This window comes from Labrus mixtus, chromosome 2 (genome assembly GCF_963584025.1).
Source record: "Labrus mixtus chromosome 2, fLabMix1.1, whole genome shotgun sequence".
NCBI lineage: Eukaryota > Metazoa > Chordata > Actinopteri > Labriformes > Labridae > Labrus > Labrus mixtus.
In genome coordinates, this window is record NC_083613.1 from 7,442,944 (window position 1) to 7,462,126 (window position 19,183).

A 19,183-nucleotide genomic window follows, 5' to 3' on the forward strand; every position below is an offset into this window, starting at 1 on the left:
TTTATCTCCAAAATTCCATATTATAAAATGCATACATGAAAAAAATATTCTTGATTAAATTAATAGTGTAAATAATTAATTAAAAAAAGATTTAAGAAAATGGTAAATACAAGAAAAAAATATATCTAACAGGACATTTTTTATGTGTTGTGACTTACAGTTTGTATGTTGTTTCAGATGCCTAACTGTTTATGTTTGAAAAGAATGATTATTTGTTTAATATTGGCATTTTTATTTCGGGATACTAGATCATTCAACCTTTCATAAGGCCCTTGAATATGCATCCAGCCATCCATTATCTATACTGCTTATTCTCAGGTTCACAGGGAGCTTGACTCGATCTCAGCTGATCCCATTGGGCGAGAGGCAGGGTACACCCTGGACTGATCCCCAGTCAAACACAGGGCTGACATACAGAAAAACACATCGACTCAGATTCACATTCACATTCACACCTACACCTACAGACAATTAAGAATCACCACTTAGCCTAACGAGCATGTCTTTGGACTGTGAGAGGAAGCCGGAGTGCCCGGAGGGATGGGTAAACATGCAAAAAGGCCCTGTCTGACGGGGATTTGAACCAGGTACCTTCGTGCTGTGTGACAGTGGTTACCACCCCATCCCTGTGCAGCCTGCCTTTGAATATAAAGATAACGGAAAAACAAAAAAACATTGCTTCTGTATTTAAATGTTCACATCTAAGAACATCAAAGTACAAAGAACCTCTCAGGATGGCTTGAAAGCAGACAATGCCACACTCTAAAATTTGTGTCTTGTTTTCAAAGATTTTCCAAAAATAAATTACCTCAGTTTTCGTTAGAACATATAGCATGTCTTTTCTGCAAGCCCTTCACATTTTGGTTCAAATTTATGAAAACCATCTGCTGTGTAGACATACCGTTATATGCAAAGCGCCTCCACTCTAACATCTACAGCTAATGTTCCTACTACTACGTTACTATTGCAACAGTAGAAAAGCACTTTAAAAACGGCTCCCTTAGGCTCATAAAAACAGGAACTAGCTTGTCAAGACATCAGATGGCATGGGGTAGAAGAAACTTGAAGGAATTGCTGTATCTCTCCAGTGAAAGGCATAGTCTAGTGAGATACTGTGCAACTAGCTGTGCGATGTGGGGAGTCCTCAGCAGGGGCTTAAAGACAGATTACCGCAGTGGGCGGTCTATAGCTTGTTGCAAACAATACAGGGTTAATGAGAGGCTTTGGAGTCTACACTAATAGAGCGTTCTGTTACAATAAGCATCCAGTCATCAGGGAGCCTGCACCAGACAGTAACTGTAGATCTGATGATTCAATGTGAGAACACATTTATGAGAATAAAAGGAGAAAATAAATACAGAATTGTATGATCTGTGAGCCATAAACATTAATGCGCTCTAGAGGCTAGAATAGTTTATGAAGGTGGGCAGTTTTAAACCTGCAGCAAACACTGAGTTGAACAAATTCATTTTAAGCAGTCATTAAAAGCCCTACCTAATTTCAATACAAAACTGTATTCAGCTCCTCTGAAAAATGAACTTGTCCATCTAAATGTATACCTGGTAACCCACTAACTTAATACAAGTTTTTTTCCCTGAGGTTTTTTAAAGAACTGAAAATAGTTTTAAAATAATGGCGAGTAACTTGCAATGCACACGACATCCTGGTGTGTGTTTTTGTGGGGTTTGGCTTTCTGTCAAAGATATATTTGTGATACTATGGTTTGATCTACATGCTCTGTCTCCTCCTGTAGTTAATATTACATGACCTGTTCATTAGATACTCCCAGTAAGGCAAGGGGCCTAAGTACTAGTTTGGGGTGATTTGGAACCCTAAGGCAAGAGACACAGTCTCATCCTTAAGGGCTTAAGGTGCTGCATCTCATTTTTCTTTTGGCCCTATCACAGAAAAGGCTTCAACATGCTTAGTTTTATCAGCTTGGTGTTCGCTTGGTGAGTGTGTCAGCAGGCAAGTCCAACTTGATTTTTTGTCTTGGGGTTGTATTTCTCTGCCAGCCAGTTGAGTCTGTTTGCATGAATGTAGTTAGCAGGACTCTTTTGGATGTATGAATAAACCTTAAAAAAGGAGGTCAACAATAAAAGGGGAAGTTGGCCCAAGATACTACCAAAGAACATATTTCTCTCTATTTCTGGGTTTCTAAGCAGATAATGCAATTTTCAGTAGAAATTACCACTACAGCAGAACCAACAGGGATGCTAATGGTGAGGGGAGATTGTCCACTAATTGACTGCACATGCTTTACGTCTTTTGGACAGATACAAAAATAATGCTAGATTTAACAGTATTCCCTCGAGCCAAGCTGAGATATATACACGAGACAAAGATAGATCTTGACCATGGCCTTTGCACACAAAAATCCAATCAGTTTATCCTTTAGTCATAGTTAACATTTGAGCTTGTCATTGAAAATATTCTCTCGAGGCTTTCCTCAAATATAAAATATATTGGTTCCCAACCCTTTTCCCTTGGACAATAATCCCTCATGGCAGCCTACCTGAAATGTGTGTGCTAATAAATGTGGCAAGTTCAGCAGAATAAAATTTAACCAGGAAGATCGAAGATTGTTTCATTCCATAAATAATATGTTATAAATCCGGCTTTGTTTGGTAGCTTTGTATGTAGGCAACAGTAGCTTTCACCAGGAAGATCTTCTCATGTGGAGGCTGTTTAAAATCATAACTGCAATGTCAATGAAATGTTCCTCAAATCTCAGTTCAGCAAGAATTTGAAGTTGTATTCACTGTCGGTTCAAAGCAATCCTTCCTACATGGTAGTAGCAGGTTTCTATGCCCACATCTCCCACAAACGCAGCCTCGCCGCAATCCTGCATTTGGGGCTTCTAGGTGTATTGAGCCTTTGTAAATCCATTTGTGACCAACAGGTCAAAAGTCTTTCTGAAAAAGGCAACCACGATTAGCGTCGATTGGTATCCCTCTTGATGGAAGAGCCAAGTATGATGTGTACTGATCCAAACATGACTTCAAGGCAGAGTACATGTTCATCAATAAATGATCGGGATGCAACACAGGATTATCAATAAATGCACTGACATGCAGAAGGAATAGAGAAAAACAGTTAAAGAATGGGATTGGTGGGGTTGAACTTAGGAGGGTCTAAATTAAAACCACCTGTACACAAGTATGTGCAGCATGCCACAGGATGCATTGGAGCTCAAGAATTGATCGATTGGATTGGACTAGTAAGTGTGAAGGCAAGCTGGGAGGCGTTGGCAGGACTTTCTTGCAAACGGCATTGGAGAGGATCGAAGTGTTTGCCCCCAAAACGTAGGGAGACATTAAGTGCATCGCTCTTTCAAGACCTGTGGAGCTTAGCTTCGCTGCTCCCACAAAGTCGATTTTACTCAAGTCAATGCCAGCAGGCTTTTCTAACCTTGCTGCAACTAGTGATAAGCATTCTGCTGGAGTGATAGAAATCCATGCAACTGAATATGAAAATAGAGAATATTCAAATATAATACTCATACAGGATTCTTTCCAATCTTTATCTTATAGGATATATTAAGTTTAAAAGCATTACTTCCTGATTTCACTTTTTGTAAAGCTTTCCCACAAAACCCTGTGCTTGCAATCAAAAGGTCCCTGCTTGTTCTTGGATTTGCTCGGCCTAAGCTGTTCTTGACACTCTTGTACTCAGATTTCTCCTCAACATAACAACCTTCAAATCCCCCCCAATAAATAGAATGCCAAATATCACGTTGACTAATATAATACCTGCTTGTTGTGGGGACATTCCTTTTACTTTTAACAGAGATTTGATTGTGAAAGGACAAAACAAGGAGAAAAAAAGATTCCACATACACACATACCATAGATGTACAAAGAGCTGAAAACATTAAATGTTTAAATGCACAGGTGTATTTTGTATTCAAGCAATTTTCAGTGCAGGTCTCTAGCATGTGTCAGATTATTTGTGCACTATGGTATTAAAACCATTAGGCTGCTTTTAGGGTCTATTTCTTCCACTGCTACTTATTTATTTGTTCATCAAAACAAGCCTACTCCTTATGTTAAAATCAGCACCAGTAAGTTCATTTCTGTTACACTACACTGTACACTACACCTTTTTGTACATGGTACTGTTGTGGTCATCAGTGTCATGTCAATCATGTCGGTCCTAATTGGTGGGAGTAGCGGCCCATCCTGCCGTCTCTCCCCACCTCTTCCCATCACCATTGTGTATGCTAGTGGGGAAAAAGTACATCCTGTCATAATGCCTATTTCTAGCCTCTGCCACCGGTTTGTGAAACCTACAGTACTTCTGCACTTCATAACAACCAGGTTTACAACCAGCCCGACACTAAAAAAGTCAAAAGGACTCCAAATGAGACTATGTAGCACCGAACCAAACTCATTTGCCAGATCTAAAAATACCACATGTAAGTCCCTTTTCTCTTTCTTTAGCCTTAATCAGGTACTAAATCATACTAGTGTGTTCTTTACACCCTGCTTTCTGCACTGTGGTGTCAAACCGTTTCTTTCTAAATAGTTAGCTAGCTTCTATGCTACTATACTAAAACAATCTGACCTTCTACAATAAAGAGGGAATTTATATGTTGATAAGTTTCAGTCCATTTTGATTTTCTGCTTTAATCCCTGTTACAACAGTTATATTCAAAGTGTATATGTTTTATGAAAGGCTGGGCTGTGGGCTTAAAAAACAAGAATATACTGTATGTGATGGTTCTTGTGTCATTTCAGCATCAAACTACACTCTGAATTGGAGACACATATTGCTTGTTCAATAATGCCTGAACAGAAGTTGACCCCATGCTCTCAAATTGTCCTTCTGTTTGGTGGTTAAAGGGGCCCTGTGGTGCTGCAAAGCAACAGATTCACTGTTCACTTTCTTTGTTTCATGCATCTTTTATGAAAATGTTTCTGGTGCTTTGGCATGCTCTTGTCCACTAACCATATCTGACTCGAAGTCTCGTGTGAGCTGACAAGCGGTGTGTACTGAGAATTGATTGTTAGTTGTTGGTGCTGTGATGCATTCATGCACTGTGGGAATCTGAGATTTCTGAGACTCGATACCTTATTTCATCAACAAACAACAAAACTGATATTACACAGGTTTTGTCATTTTTAATTTTTAATTCATCTTGTATATATATTTTTTTTTTGAGGAGCTACAGCAACAACTAGTTGAACAATCTAAGACTTGGTTCACACTGCAAGCCGCTCACTTCTGTTTTTTTTTTTTTTTTTACTAAGATCTGATATTTTAGTTTGGCTGTTTTCATTACTTTTAAAAATGTGCCCTGTATCAGATCCTGTATGGACTGGTCATGGTCCTGAACAGACACGTATGAACAATAACTTTCAAGACTTCACACGCAGCGTGGTGTGAAGAGAGAATATTTCATAACAGGCAGAACTGATGATCTACGATCTCCTGCAGATGAACAAAGTGACGTCCTTTACCGTTATTGAGGTAACTTCAGGGTTAACTCTGTTCTCTCAGAAGCCTACTATCGAGTCGTTCACTTCTTACCTGAGTAGATCACCATGGTTACTTATGCTTAACATATAACCTGCTCTGCAGCAGGTCATGTTCCGGAGAGGCTAACGTTAAAAAGAAGAAACCAAACTGTATGAAACTCTGTTGGCTGTCCAATCAGATCGCTTGCTAATGGAGCGCTGTGAGCTGATTGTTAGAGGGGAGTTGTGTTTCCTGTTATTGTTTTTTCATTTGAAATATATGATGGTGAAATAACTTAATAATGCAGTTTCATCCCACAACATAGACTGAAAAAAGCACTGAAGTTGTTTTTACTTTTTTGTATGTACAAGATATCCAATTAAGCATACCTGCTACTTTCAAGTATGTTTTCATTCATTTTTATAAGCCACATACCGCTTCGTGTACCGTCGATATTACGTCTTTAACATTCAGAGATGCCATATGCTAAAGAGAGAAGTGGAGAATATTATATTCAGTATGTATTGTGCACTAAGTGATTTATTATTAGCCTTAATTTGTGCATTCAGAGTCAGATTTTTTTCCAAAGTTCTTTCTTCATTCATGGCTGCAGTTGTGTTTTTAATTTTGGATTATGTGTTTAACACATACATTCTTTTTTCATTTTACAGTTTGCTCTGAGTTTGTAAGATATGATGATCTGTTGACAGCAGACATGTCCATGATCATGAATGCCTGGGACTGTTGAATAATCTTGTTTGTCATGAAAGCCCCCCTCTCCCCTCCAGTGCTGCCAGCGAGTGACGTCAAAGTGCCATGCATTCTGACCTCACTGTTCGGACTGAGGTCACGTTTGAAAAGATTGAAGATCTGATTTGGCTCCACAACTGAAAAGAGCCCAGATCTGATTCAAAAAGATCAGATTCTATGTGACTTGTGATGATCACATAGTCATACAAATATCAGATCTGAGTCACATAAGAGCAAAAGAATCTGATCTAGGTTACTGTTGCCAGCAGTGTGAGCGCAGCAGTTTCAGTTGTTGGTGTTCCAATTAAGAGCAAAAACAGCATGCACACAGGTAAATAGGAGGTGTACCATCTTGCATCCATAACCAGATGTTCCAGTTCTCACTCACTCTCATTGTGCTTGTTTATGGTGATGACTGCTACATACAGTAAGTGATTATTTTTAGTTACATAAGCAAATACATAATGGATCATACTCAGGCAATTGTCCCTTTTTTAGGAATGAATGGAGTTGAATACTTGGAAATATTATTTCCCTTACATGGTGTTCTCCAACGGTAATGTTCACATAAGATATGATTGATCTTAAATGAAGAAAGACAGTAGCTACAGTATCTATCCTGACCAATACATTATTTTGAAAAAAATAAATAAAAGTAAGGCTTCTGCACTGGTGCAGTTCCAGTGACTGTTTCACTGGAACTACCCAGTAGGTGTCCATTATCAAGAAATAATGGACACCCTGCAGCCATTTAGAAGTATGAGTTCACTCAGCCCGAGCTCTAAAAGTCAACATGGTCAAGTCACAGCACAATCTGTTGACCTTTAAAGTGTTAACAGCTCTCCACTTACAGCGGAAAATATTTGATTGACATGGTCCTTCACAGTTCCAAACTTTTGACAAAAGACCAGACATGGAGTGCCACATTCAAGTCCATGGCAAGTTTTGCCCGGTTTTGCCTGTGTTCTGAATGCTACAAACTGAAAAGATGGATGAGCTGACGAAGAAGGCAACGCAGCAACAGAGACATCATTTCATGCGCCGCTCATCCTAACAAAGCAGAAGAAGCCATTCACTGCAGCAACATGGTGTAGGGAGACATGATTCAGGGACCAGAGAAGTAAAATTAAAATAGTCAGATATTCCTTATTTACAGTTTAGTGCTAAAACAGAATAGAGGCACAGAGAATCTTTGTGCTTTCTGCAGATGCAGTTGGGCAGCCGGAGAAGGACACGAAGAGGTGCAAGAGATTCTCAAATCAATGTGACGAGTAGTTGGAACCGCTGGAGTTGGTGTGGTTTTTATTTGGCTCTGTGAAGCAGCTTTTTCTGACATGAATGACATCTAAATTCTTAACAAGACTGACAGATAAACATTTAAATGACGCACACCTCCATCATGGACTCAAGTTCATTTATCAATATGATCTGAAACCTCTTCTTTTTCCTTCACCTTCCCCATCACATGTATTCAGACGAATAGATGTTAGGAAATATATATCTTTTTCTTCGTTTTTTTGGTTTCTTTTTGATGTCTTTTTGAATTTGATGTTGCTCATCCACTGTGCTAAAAATTATTCCATAACGTATTTTAGATACGAACAATACATCGGCAACGTTGGGCTGTGCTTACATGCTGTGAGCAAGACATGAAGGGACTGCTTTCTGAGAAATTCTTTTTATTCTGCATGATAAATGTCTGACAAAGTTAAGTGTTTTAGTCACAATCTTATCCAAATATTCGTTATCTGAACGCGATTTTGTTGTAAGCGTGTGATTTCATTGTTAACGAGTGAGATTCTTTGTTTGCTTATACCATCTTTGAAATTTGTGTAATCTGCCAATAGGACTTTAGGTTGTACGGTACCTTTGTTTTGGTAGCATGGAGCTATCTCAGTTACTTTCATTTATGTACTTTTAGGAGATTTAGTTTAGTTTAGTTTAAATGGTAGAACAAATCCTGTGTTGCACAAGAAAAGGGCATATAAGATTGAAATCTGCCTAAAATGATGGTCATTTGTTTGTGAAATCAATTTCGTTGGCAAAGAAGAAAAGCTGGATTGTGGTTTTGCATCGAGAAAACATCAACAACAACAAGAATCAGACCAAAGCATCATCATCTCAGTCTGATCGTTGAACATATTGTTCAACTGATGAGTGATTTCTGGTTGGTGCAGAAACACAATAGCAGTGACTGTTTTAACCTCTCCATTGTTGTTTTGGGCACATGACTGCACTGCTCTGCTAACAGAGGCCAGTTGAACTAGTCCTGTTGTCTTACCCTTTGACCCCAGGCGCAGGGGGGAAGCCGGTTTTGTGGCTGCCTGCGCTTTCGGTCTTCTTGGTGGAGAGGTCCAGGACGCCGTCTGAGAAGAAAGAATCACACACAGAAGAAAATATTCAACACAACTGATTCCAAATCCTTTGCCAAACACTACTGCTTTGAAGATTTGAAAAAACACATAAAAAAACAGGGTCAATCACAAACTTACATTCTTGTGATAAACTATTTATTCCCTGAAGGTTCATCATTCTGCTGGATATTGAACAGTGTAGTACATTGTATATGTAAGAGATACTGATTGTTTTAGGGGGATAAGGGGTAATTCCTTTAATTTGTTCGCAACCTAAAAATGATTTCAGCTGCTGGCCTGAGCAAAACAACCCAAAGAGGACACTTTTTATCCCCTGCAATTTAAGCCTATTTCATTTTGACAGGGCTAATGCACTGATTTTATTATTTAATCAACGTAGCATTTTTATCATTTCTATGACATCAGTCTTAGATTGAATGTGATTTGCAGCGAAGAATTGCAATCCATCTTTAGCTTTGCAAAAAAAGACTTCTGTTCGAGGAAACTACACCATTTAGCTTCCATGGGGGGATCACAGATCACAATCTGTTTATCGATGAAATCAATCATCCTCTAACGCTATGTAAACAGCATCTGCAAGTCAATATTTATGTGTGTTTGCATTCAATATGACTTCTGTTTTTCTTTTTTGAATAAGACTTGAGATATCCTGCATGGTTCAGAACAGGTGGACTCTGTTGGACACTTAAGCGGTGAAGTCTGGGGAATATGCTGGCAACATGCTGTGTGTGAAATCTCAGTTTATTTGAGAAGCTGTCAGATCAATTTTTATAACAAATACACACACAGAAACACACGCACATACACACACTAAAGAAATATATGAATGTATAAAAAAAACTTCAAGTCTGACTGTAATTGATTTAATTTGTGTTATAGGTTTAGACTTTTTTTTGTCCTGACTCGAGACCTGCATTAAATAATCTTAGGTTATCATGACAGAGGAAGCCTGGACATAGAAAATGGATACGATTTTATTAATGATTATTTTCACAAAATTGGTCAAAGCTTTTCAAAAAGTGTTTTTGAAAACTAGATTTGACATCTTTTTTGAAGTCTATAAAAATCAGCTAACACACACAAATACAAAACTGTAAATGATGATGAACGAACTCAGTGTCTCTCTGTGGGTTTTGTGGCTGTAATCCCTAGAGTGCAGCTGACCTTCTGACCCCTCTAACCCACACAGTCCTATATGGGCAAAGGATTTGTTAATCTTTAGGAGCTTTTCGTTGTTTAATCGCACCGAAAATAAAACACGAGGTGATATTAAGATGAAAAACAGTCATGGTAAAGACCGGAGCAATTGAATATCAACAATAAAATTCATTTTAATCTTAGCGTCTCGGATATAGTCTAGAACGAGAAATGAAGCTGCAATCTGAAATGAAGCGTAACCAAAGTGAACATTAGTCACAAAATGTGCAGGGTTTACATCTAAAACATCATACAAAAAGTAAAACAAATGATGTCTTTACTGAGCTCATAAAAATGTACTTAAGCAGCTATGTTTTTGTCCTTATTTTGGTTCTAAAAAAGTGATCTATGTCACTGTAGTATAAGGTTAGAGTCAAAATACTCTTGTTTTAGTAAATTTGCAGATTAATGCAAATTGGTGATCACATCAAAATGCTAATCACATCATGAAATGCAGCCAGATACCACTTTTTTTTTCAGGTCAAGCACAAGTACTTAGATTTAGCTATTCAGCGATACCGAGTAATAATATGAGAATTCAATAATGCCATCACAGTTCTTCAAATGACTTTGAAGGTATTTTTTATTTGGACCAGATGTTTCCTCATTTTCTGACTGTAACAAATAAAGTAGACACCATGATGTAAATTCATCTGTTGCTGACATTTTATTTGGCTACGGAAGGCATCCCCGACTACAGGAGTTGAATTTAAATCTTTTTATATTTATAATAAGAAACCTTTACGAACACATTGGTGAAGAAATTTCTTGGTGAGTAATGTATTCCCAGCTATTTGGAAAATGCCCTGACCAAACATATTGTTCTGAAGTAGAAAATGATATTTAAAAGAGTATTGGAGCTGGTGCTGTCACTTGCGCCCTGTATGAACATTGCCACTAGATCACCTTTGTTGTTTTTTGAAGCTATAAAGATACAAATAATTGCTTGATAGTAGCAGCGCAAACAGCCAGTCTTAATTTGTAATTTCAGCTCTGATGCTGGATCAGCCACACCTCCTGGAATACATCAGCGGCAGAGGGTGGAAAAAACAAGCAAATTATAACTTTCTATATAGTAGAATAAACTATTGCTAATCATTATCCTTACTTATTGAAGCTTACTGTACAGCTGTCAACCGTCCTCACTTACTATTGACCTACTATCACCTTGTAAGATAAATCCGTGCATCAGGAAACAGATACCCTAGATACAGTGGACAGAGAGCAATACAAAGAGCTCCCTGTAGTTGAGTTTGTGTTAACCTGATGAACTTTCCCTGGATTCTCTCTCCTGCTAGTTGTTTGCTGACTCGTAAGCAGCTAAATGTTCCACCATGTTTAAAAGCTTATTGCTAACTTTGTCTGACAGCTGTAAAGAGCTGGCCTGGCAGGTTCTTCAGAGCTAATTTTAGGGGCTGTACCCGACTCAGAATTTAGTTGGTAGAATCTGATTTGTCAGTTTAGAATAATGTCTCAGCTATTTGTCTCCCTCTTACTTCAACCGTAACTCCTACACAAGCCAAAATGGTAAGATCGCTTATTTATTTGCAGAAAAAAGTACCTGCTGCTTTTTTGTATGGGCATATACAGTCAGTATAGCTGAGGCTTAACCACACAGTTAACGTACCCAACGCACCAAAACTGAGAGCCAAAAGAGGATTAAAAATCAGTAGAGCTATAGGGCCCTGTATGCTCATTACTGCACTATTTTACATAACATGTAGTCATTTCATTTATTGTTAATGAAGATATATCGATTAGACTCAGTGTTTTTTTTCCCCTGAAACTATATGTGCATATCTGATCCAGCTTTGAGGATTATCTGTGAAACATTTTGTCTAAATGGTGATTCCATTCATGTGTGTGTGTGTGTGTGTGTGTGTGTGTGTGTGTGTGTGTGTGTGTGTGTGTGTGTGTGTGAGAGAGATAATGTGTGAGGCTGAGGTAGATGTAAATGCCTAAATCTTTTTTGTCAAAATTAAGGAGGCTTACTGTAAGCAGATTCCAAAAAGCTGGTATTAGAGTGGGTGACCGGTCACTCTGCGGTGGAGGTTACAAAAAGGGGACTGTGGCTTGGTTGATGGAAACACAGACTCCCTGCTGGTTTACTTTGATTAAAGGCAGATTGAGCCCTGGGCTACATTTCAGAGATCAGTACGCCGCTGCAAAGGCTCAGTCCAAAAGATGATGGCTTTTCAGCGATCTGTTCATGAGACGAATCAGTATGTGATCAATGTGTTTCTGCATGTGGAAAATGAACCTGTGCAGGCAGTCTGTCCTTTTACAACGTCAAGGTGATGGAAACATTTTTATTACATCATCTTCTATATCTTACTCACTACAAGTTTTTGGATTTTTGGATATATTTATCCTATTTTCAATCTACTTTGGCAATGCCCTTTGCTAGATTTAGAAGTTTAGATGTTTCTTCATAAACAATGACACAAAAAAACTCACTGATAAAGACAGTGGTAGAAAAAGAAAGACTTCTCCCAGGGACATTTGTTGTTTTTGTGAATGGAGACTTGTGGCTTTGGAGAGAGTGATGTTTCTGGTTTAAAAAAAAAATCATCTTATCTTGTAGAAATCGAGGTTTTACACTACCTTAAACCCTCTAGATTTGACTGATATAAGTATTTTAGGGTTAGGGTCAGGGCTAAAATAACAACCGGTCTGTTGCTCTCACCCTGCTGGCTGGGCTCCTGGTCGTCCTGGTCGTTCTTTTTGACGGAGAGGTCCAGCGGGCCATCCTGGTCGGCCATGAGAAGCTTGCTGAGGACAGGATTCTGTGCAGAGGCAACAACCGTTCCTCCTGCTCCGACCCCGTTAGTGACTCCCGTACCGTTGCTGCAGGCGGATGCTGAGGCGGCAGCAGCGGCGGAGGTGGGGCTGAGGCCTGGGATGGGGGATGGAGAGGAGGAGGCAGACGATTGAGGGGAACTTGGGGCGGGCAGGGGCCCAGGCGGGGAGCCGGGTGCCTGGGCCAGAAACGCAGCTCTCGGCAGGCTTTGGTCCTTCATGATGCCGTTGGGCAGGGGCGAGTCGTCCTGAGTAGTTTTTGAGGTATATTCGGCAGCGAACTGGCGGATCATTCGCTGCATGATCTCACGAGCCACTAGAGGAATGTGAGGTTCTGAGAAACTTGGGAGGTCTGCAGAGAAACAAGAAAACAGAGGGACATATGTTAGCAGCATGTCCTCTAGGAATTTCTACACTCATCGAAATGTTTGCCAGTTATTTTATCTCATATCATCCTGAATATGTAATCCTGATGCTCTACTGAAATAATCCTAAAATCATCCAGGAGCGTAATCTAATCCCTCCTTTTGACCCTGATGGCATCAACCATGATATCAGTGTTTACAGCAGATCATTGCCTCTGCATACTGCTTCTCTTTTTGAGGATTTGCCTTCTCCTTTTTAAGTAAGCATTTGGTTATTGTAGTTTATTTCTGATTTTTTTTTGTAATGATTATTTGTACTCAGGCATATAGTGTTATAGTGAACTGTAGGATTAGACTACTGGATCATATTATTTTGTTTAATATCATGTCAAATTTGATCAAATAATTTTGTAACAATTATCAATTTACATTCCTTGTTTTATTTTTAACCAGCACAATTGATTTGAATTTACATAACTTTATTTAACTGGTAAGAACTTCATTTGTATTAAAGGCACCAGTGCATACAGAACACATAACCGACAAACAAAAAAATCCAACCAGATAAGTGCTGCTTCAACAATTTACAATGCCAACAGTTAGAGTATTTCTAAAAATGACAATATGAAAAGGTTAAAGCATCCAGACTAGGTCTCATAGAGGTTTGTGCAGTAACATCCATAATAAATGTATTGAAATGACTATTTCAAAGTGCATCAAGTACCAGAACACCACAATGAGCCTGGGAAATAATCACAGATGTTAAATCAAACTTTCCATTATCTCCCGCTGTGATAAAAAAAACCCACATCAAACACTGGTTACTGATCTCATTGGTTAATTCATCCTGAGCAAAACAGCGACAATGATGACACATTTGTTAATAATGCATTAATCTGGCGTTGTCCCAGATAAGTCAACTGCACTTATCTCTTCATAACCAGCAGCTATATCATTTAGACTCATTCATGCATGCCTACAAGTCAAACCTTAAATCCTCCAAACAATACATCAGCCCTAAAATCTAATCCTGCAGCTATGCTGAAATAATCCAAAAACCACATGTATATACTGCTCTGTATATACAGCACTTAATCCTGCATAGTGTGAGTGTACCGCAGGTGCATGTCACTGTTGTTTCCCATTAGGACTTAATGTGACTTGTCATGATTCTTATTTTTTTAAAGTTGTGTGTTTTTTTTCTACTTATTCCACACGTGTATCCCTAAGCTGTTCATTTAGTTACTTTTTAAAAAATGTGATACTACCCTAAACTACATTTAAGGTCTCACAACTAAAGAACTGTCATTGTTGACTCTTAAGATTTTGTAAAGACTGGGTGTCACTGTTGAAAAGACTCCAGCTAGCTGCCTGTTGATATCATTTCCATTTTGCGCCTGGCTGGGATTTACATAAGAAAAAGGAAACGTGGAGCAGGAACAGCTTTTGATCACATCTGTCTGAACATGTGTCAAACATGTAGCATTAGTGTGAAAAGTGATTCAAAAAATCGTTTGCTTTTATGAGCTTACAGTGAACAACCCACACTCAAAAAAGACAAGCCTGCACTGAGACAATCTTTATATGTTCACATTTGCTTTTTAGCTTACCAATTCTAATCATTTCAATAAGAACGTCAAAAACACAATGAACAAGACAAAACAAATGGTCTTTCAGATGATTTAAAGTACCATTGCGTTGAACCATTGAAATGTCAGACATGAATTTAAAAAAACACTCAAATACAGCTAAAAATAATAATGCTAAAAGTTGTAATGTTTGATCCTGGAAATGTTTTAAAGAACAGTCATAAACTCCTTTGAATGGATGGATCGAAAAAAGTCCTTCAACACAAAATCTCAGACAATCAAGGGTAATTATCAATAAAAAGAGTACATTCACAATTCATACATAAAAATGTTTTTTCTTTTAGGAAGATTAGATCCCTCGTATATAGGATGTATGCAGTCAGCTACAATGACGTTAACAGTACATCATAAACAATAAACCCTATGTACTGAGCAACCCAATGAGTACATTATTCCTGTATTTGATACATACACACTTTATTTTAATGGTGTTATAGCTTTAATAATATGCAGTCTCCATAATCAACCTGTGACTTTGTGTCGACCCCAGGCTGCTATTAGGCCGTGCCGCTGTGTGTGTGTGTGTGTGCAGGTGTTGTTGCCATTTGTTGTTTGTGATAGATTGCGTAATCCTTTGTTAATGTTATTTGACTTCTTGCTCCACCTAAGCATCTCAAGTTGTAATCCCTGCCACTGAAATTATGTTGTTGACATAGCAATAAAAGAGATTAAACTGTGCTGAAAATCTGTGTTCTGTCAAAGACCCGAGAGCAGTTCATAGATCTACTAGGGTTTTTTTTCTGGTAGGCAGAAGCATTGTGTGGCCTTTTCCTGCTCCGCCACAACCAAACAAACCTGAAATGCTAAGAAAACATAGGAAGTGGGTTGAGCTTGCTGGAAATGTGTCCAAATGTTGCAGCACCACTTTGAAAGGAGCAGGTTTTAAAAAAGCCACCCCTTAAATCTGTGAGGTGTTTGGGAGTCTTTTGCTTGCTTGGTATGGCTGTTGTGTATTACACCACAGGCTTGTGCAAAGTGATACAGCAGGTCTTGCTCTGCTACAACAAAGCCTCATATGGGGTCTCCCTTTCCTATCACGGAGCCAACAAAGTGATTTGGCAGCTGCATTTTTTTGAGGAATTCCTTCTTCCATCCTGAGAGAGGAAGTTTGGCTATAGCTCACATTTTGTCGTGAATGTGTTGCTGAGCCACTGTGTGTTGTCTGGGCCTTTTGAATCAATATCATGTTGCGGTAAGAAAGATAGTGGTTATAAACAAACTAGATATTTTGTTTTTTTAAACGATAACAGCCCTGTCAGATACGCTTGGTTTGAAAAATACAACAGTGAATGCAGCTGTCTTCTTTCCCTCTACAGAATGAACATTACCTGTGGTAAAAACAGGAAGTTCATGATGGATTTGTCTTCACCATACCCAGTGTAGTGCGGCGTGTACAGCAGTTCAGAGATGTTGCATAATAGCATAACCCTGAGCTTAATTTGAATATGTTGATACAATTTGTTTTTTTTAACTGTTCTGACTTTGTTCTGACAGGTGTGTTACTGCATTAAAACCTGTGTTAGTGTGGGTTTGTGTCCCATCATGCCTATGACTGTGTGACCTTTTTTCATTCTATATATTGCATCTCCACAGGCAGCTTGAACTGTGCAAGCGAAGCCAGATTGATTGGGGCTGAGCATGGATTGGGCAGACATTTGCTTTCTCCCAGGGTTCGTCTTGTATACAAAACTACGAGGTGGCAGCCTCTGCCTAGTTTCCTTCTGCCCCGGTCCTCGTCAAAGTCTGATGTTTTGGGGTTTTTTTTAAGCTGAAGACAGCAAAGGGCCATTAGCCTACAGCCTCCTTAGAAGAGACACCTTATGTCTCCTTATGGTGACATAACCATGCTATCCGGCACCCCTGATATTTTCATTAGGAAGAAGACAGCATTTTGTGAATTTGTCATTACTAACTGCAATTAAGGTACTAATTGTAATCAGTCAAGTACATACTGTAAAAAAAATGTGCTGCCGAAAGAGGAACAAGGGGGAAAAGAGAAGTGAAAATAATTCTGTGGATAGAGGTGTTTTTTATTGCTACAGAACATTAACTTGAGTAGAGATATTAGGGACATGTCTTTACCAATATCCAGCTGCCAATGAGTTGTTCCTGCCAGTGATTTTAAGTAAACCAATACATTAGCTTTTATGTTGTTAATTTTGAACAGGGTATATTTATATTTTTAGAAAAAGAGAGAATTATCCTTTCTTAAATTTCACAATAATCAGAATTCCTGAAATACATTGATGGTAAAAAAGTGTTTAGGTGTTTCGTAAAGCCTGTCAGCAGGGTACACCTGTACATGTGTGCACCTCAGCCTAATTTCAGCCAGAAAAAAACCCTGCCTCTCTTCCACCATCTCGGAAAAAATACAACACCTGAAATCATGTACCAAGCTCAGCTCTCTTATGACACTAAATATCAACCTGCCTCAGGACAGAACACGATACACTCACAGTTTTGAGGGAGTTACAGCAACTCAGCAAATATTCTGACTTTAAATGGGTGCTGATTTAAGCCATGCACCAAAGCTGACGGTGCATGTATGTAGATACCTGCACCTGAACTAAAGTAGAGGCAAAATTATTGGTCATCTGATATTTCTGAATGTGAAAGCTGGACCCTAATTTCCTTGAGATAATAATAAATAAAACAACTGAGAAATCTTAAGTAAATTAGTTGTTTCTATCATAAATGACGATGATGAACAATTACCGTAGTTATTTTCCCAATCTTGGAATCCATTGACTCTTGTTTGCCAGCTATTATTTCTGAGGCTTCAAATGTAGCCAGGCCATACCTCAATAACTGTTATTTGATATACAGGCCAGGACTTCCTGTTTTGTGAACTGCTCATTGTTTGCAGTTCCCACTTGGAACTTGAAATGTGAGAATGGTTTTGGAGTTAAAATGGAAATGCACATTTGAATTCTTATCTGCACTCATATGCAGATAACTGCTCATAGACCTCTCTGTATAATCTAATATAGTTGAAAATAGCAATGCAAACTATGTTTGTTAAAAAACAAACCATAAAATACACTCAAATTAACAATGTCAAAGTTAAAGGAAGAATGTGTGACTTTTTGATCCAGCAGATGTCGCCCATGAGCACTAGCAGTCATGACTAAGAGAGAAATTTACGTCGCACATTCTGCCTATAATGGAAATGTCACTTACATGGCCTGAATGGTATCCTCCACCATAATTTAGAGTAAGTGTGCAACAACCAATCCCGGGTGTAGATTGAAGTTTACCTCTTAACAGTTACTGCTGCAGTTTTCAATAGTTCAATAGTATTCTTACAGTGAAAAATAGTTTTTAGACCCTAGTTAGCCTTTATACGATTTCACACCTTTAAAATGCCTCACATAAGTCCGTCTCCTCACCCCTCTTGCTCTGACAAGAGTATGTGATCAGTCTCATATTGTTTAGTTGTATTTGTGCCATGATGTGAAAAATGTACTAATACGTCTCACTTAAAGCTTATACAAGTTCTTCTATTTTGAAAGTTCCCCCCACAATCCGCACTAGTTTCTTTTTTAAACCTTAGCTCAATTTTAAACCAGCAAGTGAAACGACCTTGTACAGAGTTTCCCACATGGCCTCTCAAAGTAATGATGGCACAGGTCGGAAAAATGGGTCTGGCTCTGGCCCAGATTTTAACCAATTTAGGGTCTACCTGGAGGGTATACACGTCTGTTCCAATTGAAAAACTCAGAGAAAGTTCCATGTGGTGTCCCTCAGGGATCAATCCCTGGTCCCCTTTCAATTTAAACTGCATGAAAAATGTCAAAATTTTGTTGAAGACACACAAGTTCACACATCAGGCTAGGGACTTATGTCCTTCATAAGTATGAGTAGCATGATCCTAAGCTTAGTTTTCCCAAGGTTAAACTAAAATGCTTTGATTACCTTAAAATTTTGGACCAAAATTATGTCTTTTAGTAATTTGGACTGCTTTCAAGTCTAAAAAAATTAATTCTTAAACCATAATAAACAGTGATCATAATAAACAAGTACTAATTTAATTCCCTTATATTCACTGGATACCCTTTGAATCAACCTTATTGTCTGACTTAACTTGTCTAAAATATACCTCCCTAAAATATATATATATATATATATATATATATATGTATGTATGTATTTGCACAATGTAATCCAAAAATGTGAAAAATAATGGCTGATGGTGTTGGACCTTTTTTGTGGAACACAGCATTGAGGAAGTCTTGGGCCTGTCTCTCCAGCCGGCTGATCCGAGACTGCTCCTGTTTGAAGTCTTCACACTCCGACAGCACCTGGCTGCCTCCACCGTTGTCTACGCCGTGATCCTACATTTGAACACAGAAAGTCAGTGAGTAAATACCCGATTTAAAAAAAAATAGAAAAAGAAAAACCCACCCCAGAGTCAGTCTAGTCAATTTGACAGCATAAAATTATGATTGAACATTGAGATTTTGTAATGGCTTCCTCACACTGAAATACTGTATTGTGCTTAGATTTGCTTTGCTTGTACTCAGACTGTATGCTTGCATTCAGACACATTGCAAATGTTTCACAAATGCGAAGACGAAGTACAAGCAGG

General features: G+C 38.5%; 1 protein-coding gene across 1 annotated transcript in view; it reads right to left on the reverse strand.

Annotated features, from left to right (window-relative positions):
* Positions 1-19,183, reverse strand: part of lcor (ligand dependent nuclear receptor corepressor) — an 82,207-nt gene that overhangs the window by 11,463 nt on the left and 51,561 nt on the right. Inside the window, exons 4-6 of the mRNA XM_061049338.1 lie at positions 18,797-18,929; positions 12,469-12,933; positions 8,492-8,576 (exon numbers count right to left, since the gene is read on the reverse strand). Coding sequence (XP_060905321.1) covers positions 8,492-8,576; positions 12,469-12,933; positions 18,797-18,929 — 683 coding nt within the window. The remainder of the gene's footprint in view (positions 1-8,491; positions 8,577-12,468; positions 12,934-18,796; positions 18,930-19,183) is intronic.